The 7031-nt window shown below is 31.2% G+C and overlaps 1 protein-coding gene across 1 annotated transcript; it reads left to right on the top strand.

Annotated features, from left to right (window-relative positions):
- Positions 1-793: 793 nt before the first annotated feature.
- Positions 794-6810, top strand: LOC143042376 (uncharacterized). The gene is made up of 3 exons (XM_076214659.1): positions 794-997; positions 5825-5896; positions 6358-6810. The coding sequence occupies exons 1-3, from the start codon at positions 895-897 to the stop codon at positions 6807-6809; spliced, it is 627 nt and encodes a 208-aa protein (XP_076070774.1). The 5' UTR covers positions 794-894; the 3' UTR covers position 6810.
- The last annotated feature ends 221 nt before the right edge of the window (positions 6811-7031 follow it).

Genomic DNA, 7031 nt, shown 5'->3' with positions numbered 1-7031 from the left:
AAACATTTGCTTAATGAAAAATATTCCGTATTAGATTGTAATGTTCACCATTGTTGATTTTTTTATATGTATATTTTAGCATCCTTTCATAATTGGTCAGAATGAAACTTGATAACGATTTGATTGGGCTGTTATTTCTTGGAAAATGTAAAAATCAAGATCAATTATCAATATATTCCTTCAGTGACGTTTTTTGAAACGTTCTTCTATTTCAAATCTGTATGGAAATTTAAGACAACATCCAAATACCATTAGTTTACACAAAGTCTGGAACAAATACGTGGAGATCAAAACAAATTACACTGCTTAAGATCTGTCATATTCACATCTTTATTTTTAAACGTTCAGGTTATCATATGCTAAACATTATGAGACCATATGTGACCTTGTAAATGATAAGTAACAATTTGTGTCACAATAGATTATGTCTTCCTCGTTATTATTAAACATTTGAGTATGATTATATAGTTAATATACTATTTTCTTTCTTTTAAGGTTAATCTGGTCACCTTACAGGGAAAAAAATAAATGATCCAGATATATTTATTAATTGCCTGAACAGAGTTACAAATGTCGTTGCAATACTGAATGATACGGTGAGACAGCTAACCATCGAAAACCAACAACAAACGTTAACTACTGAACAAAAAGAATAAAACCATCTGGAACATCAGACATAAAACCAGCAACATCTGATATATATCAAACAGCAGACCACATCATTTCAGCAACAACAGACGCTAATTCATTTCATTGCATGATGATTAATTTATTGTGGATAGAAGAGAAGTGATTTTACGCTTTACATTTGTGTTTCCTTTAAAAAGTGCTACTGTAAAACAGCTAACTATCGACAACCTACAACAGGCAGTTTCTATTCAGAAGCAAGAGAATATGATTCAACAACATCAGACTTCCATTCAACAACAACAGGCATTAACCCAACAACAGGAACAGACAAATGAACGTATGCAGAGCTCAGTAAACAGCATTAAAAGTAAGACTTTTATCTTATTCTTTATTTTCTTACATTTCTCATGATATTTTTCATAACACTAATCCACCAACCTGACCCATTCAAACAGTTTGTAAATAAATTATATGTTCAGGAAGAGCCGAAAATTAAAGACATGACGAAATGGTTAATCTGGAGAGGTTTACCAGTTCAAGTAGGAGTTGAACTTTACGTTTCACATTATGATGTAACATTCACAGTTCGTTAGAATTGGATCTTAATCAAATGAAATATAATTATAACATGTGACTGGCATTAAATGATTCAGTAGTTTTAATTGTAAATGGTAAAGTTGCATTCTGATATTCAACTCGCGTTAGGGCAACCAAGAGATATGGCCCTCCGTCGTCTTATATTTTCTTTTTTAAATGTATTTTCCTCTATAGAAAAGCGATCCAGCTTGTCAGTATGATCAGTTCATAAAGAAAGCGATAAATGCATATTTTGAAACATAGTTCATTGCACAAGTTATGTCTTCTTTGACGTTAAAATACTTAATCCCTGTGTTGTTTTTTTAGTTGATTTTAGTCTCTGATGCATGAATTTTTATTATTAATTGTTTTGTTTTTTAACTAGCTGTCAGTAACTGCGAGTACTCTCAAATCGTACTTTCTTGTTAATTTGACCAGTTGATACTTTTTGAAATGCTTTTTAATGTTAACATCGATCTGGTCTATATACCAGCTTTGATTGTTTGGAATTACTATAAATTGTCACTTCTTTGTATTATGAACATCCAAATTATTTCATTTCTCCTGAAATACTGTTCATGCACGTGTTCATGAAGAACACGCAGTTTTATCGAGCACTAATTATATATTTTTATTGTTGATATTCACCCTATATATACCAAGTTTAAGATTAATTTTATTTACATACAAGACATTTTTTGGTATTCCTAAACGAAAGATTACATTATAAAGACAGGAGAAGAAGTAAACTTCGTTTTTTGGAGTTAAGTCATTATAATTGACATTTTATAGTGTGTCTCTCTTTATTTTGTTGTTATACTTCTGTTTGAGAAAAGGTAGCAGGTTGGGTACAATTAAAACGTTTAATCTGGCTGCAATTGTTTACACCTGTCCAAAGTCAGACATCTCCTGTTCAGGGGTTGTCATTTGTTTATGTGGTTTATAACTGTTTCTCGTTTTTTATATAGATTATACCGTTGGGTTCCCCGTTCGAATGGTTTTACACTAGTACGTTTTGGGGACCTTTATAGCTTGCTGCTCGTTGTGAGCCTAGTCTCCGTTTTGAAGACAGTACATTGGCCTATAATGGTTTACTTTTATAAATAGATATAGAGTTGTCTCATTGGCACTCATACAGGCCTGGGGCCATTGCATTGCAATGTAATGCATTACATTACAATTACTTTGGGATTCTTCCATTCCAATTACAATGACAATTACATTTTTTCTCACATGTAATGCATTACATTACAATTACTTTGCCTGTGTAATGCATTACATTACACATTACTTTTTCAATATAAAAACAAAAAGCATTTCAAAAACAGAGGTATACATACATATGTATACAGTGTTAGGTACATAGACTTCAAATACTGGTTAATTAATATGTCCATTGCACTTTATCATGATAAGTGGTTTAAATGTGATGACATTAAGAGAACAGCCATCAGTTCTTTTTTTCACCTTTCCGGCAATACTTAAAAGCCTTTCTACAGGGGATTTTGTGTGGGAAATGGCTAAATACTTGATAGCTGTATTACCCAAAGAAGAAAGGCACACTGAATTTGACTTCCATTATTCCACTGCATTGATTAAAATTTCTTCACATGGCTCAGACAAGTAGATGTATGTACTGCACCATACCTGTGTCTATACCCTTTGATTGAGTAGTAGGAGGCATGAAACTGAAAAAGTCACTTTCAAGTTTCTTAGGCGGTGGTAAAAAATAATTAAATTATGGGCAGAATCAATTTGCGCCAATTGCAGTTTTGATAAGGTATAAATTGCGCCACTCTCTTTTATTTTGATGGTATAAATTGCGCCAATAAATGAAATGAAATTGCGCCACATTTACCTGTTAATATTTTTTACCTATATCATACCTGCACATGTTTTACCTATATCAAGACAAGACAAGACAAGACAAATACTTTATGAAAGTCTCACCACTTGTTACTTTTAAAACATACAGCCTTTTAAAACACAAGATAACAACAACAGCCACTATATAAAGTGTTTTGAGAGACTATAAAACTTTTTTTCTTAAAATTATAATACAAATACAATTCAACTATCACGAGTATAAAATACATTTTCGCTTTGTGAACATTTTTACAGCAGATTTTGGAAGTATACAATACCACATTTTCATTTGTAAAAAGAAATATAATTATTTCATTATCAGTCTCCAGAAATTAGAACGTCAAATTTTGATCTGCGAGAATAAGAAAAGCAACCAATATGTTTTCAGAGCGACCTTCAGAAATAATCAATTCAGAGATCTTCAAAATCGAAGAAAAAATTTAGAAAAGAAAGATTTAAAAAAAAATGTGCGTCAGTCTATGTATAAAGAGAGAAGAAAACTGCGTCCGGCTTAACCTTAAAATCAAGCAGAATTTCAGAATATTGGATGATATTGGTGTTGTTACAAATAAAGATGATGACTTTGTATTAGTAACGATCCACAAAGCGGGATTATTTTATAAGGATGCAAGTCTATTTTCTGTGTACAATGTCAAAGGGATTTTTTGCTAATGGTACCTAGTCAATCTTTCAGTTGTTATAAAAAAATAAATTAAATTGGCGCAATTAGAGGATTATTTTATTGGCGCAGATGATACCTATAGTTTTGAAAAAAAGGTGGCGCAAAAGAAGTATTGGCGCAATTAAGTTGTGGCGCAAATGAGTTACTTTTTGACCCAAAACGATATCGCCCTAAATTATCATATAATTTTGTTTCTAACATTGATCACTTAATCATTAAGACATCATTAAGGATTTCAAAGGGATATAATAAATGTGTCATTAAAGGATTATCTTGTGAAATACCAAAGGGCTCTGTGAGGACAAACATAAGTTGAGAAGATTTGATTGCAATAAAAACATTTTGATATTAATTAGGTGAAATGACAACACAGACAGGACCCAAACCACAGTTTGGTTTAAAAATGTTGTTTGATATATTCAATATTTCATTGAAATACATATAAGGTGTGTATAGAATTATGAAATTTTAATATTCATATTTTTCATTGATCTATATAGTTTTGTTTGATAACTTTTTTTATAAGATTTTTCATAGACCACCAAACACCAAAATATTCCCATATCATATTAAACAAATATCAGAAATCAAGATCAAAGACTTGATATTTTTGTGTTTTAAAGATTGATGTAATTTATTTAATACAGTAATTAACTGACAAAAATTTTATTTCATACTTTCTTTTATTTTTGTTAATATTTTATTTTCATTATACAATATTCTTCAATTTTATCTATTTTATCTATTTTACCAATTTGTAATGAAAACAATGAACTGTAATGGAGACATTACATCAATTTTTAACTAAAGTAATCATTACATTACATGTAATTGTAATGCAGAAAATTACTTTGCATTACATCCAAAAAATGTAATATTACAATGCATTACAATTACAAATTACCTTTACCCAGGCCTGCACTCATACCACATCTTCTTATATTAATTGTCAATCAACATTTACTAAACCCTTCCTTAAAACAGGGAATCTTTTGATAGTACACAAAGGTATATACAATATTGAACGCAATCTTTAAGAAAAGGAATAATATATGTGACACGAGATAGATAACGAATGTAAGTATGATTCTTGTTTTGTTCAATCATTAATGAAAGTGAATGAGTGAAATAACTATTCGCTATCAGCAGCCAAATATAGTTGAATTTTGTTAAAAAGGCTACGAATCATCGATGACATAGTTTTCACTTTCAAGTGAATAATTCGATTTCATTGATTCCGTATTCATGTGACCTTCAATGTAACCCTTTAGCGAGAAATGGATTACGCATGAATTGTGCGTCTTCAGTTAATAAAAGGAATATAATTTCAACATTGATAACAAAACTAAGGAAAATCTTTTGATAAACTGATTTGTCCCCCAAAAAAATAAAAAAATTCTTAAACCGTAAATAATGACGATTAACCTATTTCTTTTAATCTATTATGTGAAATTAAACAGACCTAAAAAAAATCTAATTGCTCGAGTCAGCCACCTTTTTATTTTATGATGTGAGACATAGAAATTAACAGCTATAGGTCACAGTAACTTCAACAATAAGCAAAGTCAATACCGCATAGTCAGCTATAAGAAGCCTCAATTTCAAAATGTAAAACAATCCAAGCGACAAAACTAACGACCTAATAAATGTATAAAAAGACAAAAAATGAACTAAAAACAACTTACTGGCTTCTGGATTGAACAGGAATATACATACAGAATGTGGAGGGGTTAAACATGTTAACGGTATCCAAACCCTCACCTTACCTAGGACAGTGGTGTGATAGTACTATATAAGAACGAACTGTAAAAATATGTTGCAAGAAGGCTTAACTCATCAGATGGATACAAATAGAAATACATATATCAATAACACAGAATGCACGTGACTGGGTAATTGTATACCTAACAACGAAAAGACACTAAATACAGATCGCAGTTACTGGCAGCAAGTTCAAAGCCAATAACAACTTAAATTTAAAAAAGGATGCATCTAAGACTTAAGTATGTCATTGTTGTAACCAACTTGTCATAAAGACTTTGCAAACGATGTTTTACATGTATTTATCAGGTCTTGGAACAACATACATAAGATGGGGAAGAAAGCAGTGTCCAAGTAATAATACAGAATTGGTATATTCAGGTAAATATTGATGAACATTAAGTTATTTTGAATTATTACACGATTTTGATAATGACAAGAAATTAAATACAAATCTCCAATCTGTCTCTTGTGCTTCTGTAAAGAGTCATGATTTTTTCAAAGCTACTATGAAACTACAATATATCAATGAACAAAAAACATGTTTCTAGTTCAATCCACAATTTTCTGCATACGAAAATGCATATTCCAAGTCAGGAATATGACAGCTGCTATCCATTGGTTTGAAGTGGTTGAGATTTTGATTTTGCCATTTGATTAAGGACTTTCCGTTTTGCTTTTTATTGACAGTTTGAGTAAGAGCTGCAAGGTCTTGCATAGCGAATGAGTTGGGAAATGTATATCCCATATATCCAGAATTCACTTATCGATTACTCCTTAATTAATAATATACACTTTTTTTTTAATTTTGATATACTTTATATTTTTCACATGATATGTAGGAGGTGGTCACTATGCTAATACAGGTTCGGCGGCGGAATATGTATGTTTACCATCAGATCCAAATTATGTAAAAACCAGCGGAAAAGACTATGGTCGTATGTACGGAGGAGAATTTGACGATAACTTCTTTGCTTCTAATGCTGATAACGAGGACGTTACCTGTGCTCTATGCAGAACTACTCTTTCGACATCTGTTATAATGATTCCTGGCAAGAATACATGTTACCGTGGTTGGAAGAAAGAATACCATGGATATCTTGCTTCAAGAATTTATAACCATGTCGCTGCTTTGGCTTTCGTCTGCGTTGATATAAATCCAGAAAATATTATTGGAGGTGTGAATCAAAATCTTGGTAAATTGTTCTATGGAGTTCTTACGAAATGCGGGTCTCTGAAATGTCCTTCATACATAAACAATTATCCACTTACGTGCGTTGTCTGTTCCAAGTAATAAAAACAGAATACAAAAAAGGTTGTGTTTTTTTTTTTAATTTTTCAGCTTCAGTTTATGAATTCTTCTCAATCATGAATTGACAGGAAGAGCCGGCAAACACTGTCTCATTCATTTAAAAGAAAAAAATATTGCCCACAACAATATAAAAACAAATTATTCTGACCACAGGCTTCTGACATGAAACATGCACATATACACATTATGTGGTGCGTTTAAACA

Source organism: Mytilus galloprovincialis, chromosome 8 (genome assembly GCF_965363235.1).
Source record: "Mytilus galloprovincialis chromosome 8, xbMytGall1.hap1.1, whole genome shotgun sequence".
Taxonomy (NCBI): Eukaryota; Metazoa; Mollusca; class Bivalvia; order Mytilida; family Mytilidae; genus Mytilus; species Mytilus galloprovincialis.
The sequence above is the reverse complement of the archived record's forward strand: the minus strand, read 5'-3'. Positions and strand labels throughout refer to the sequence as shown.

Excerpts from the sequence above, each read along its gene's own strand:
- LOC143042376 (XM_076214659.1), top strand. The coding sequence starts at position 895 with ATGATTCAACAACATCAGACTTCCATTCAACAACAACAGGCATTAACC. Across the intron at positions 998-5,824 it reads CTCAGTAAACAGCATTAAAA|GTCTTGGAACAACATACATA; the intron begins GTAAGACTTTTA and ends TGTATTTATCAG. Across the intron at positions 5,897-6,357 it reads TACAGAATTGGTATATTCAG|GAGGTGGTCACTATGCTAAT; the intron begins GTAAATATTGAT and ends CATGATATGTAG.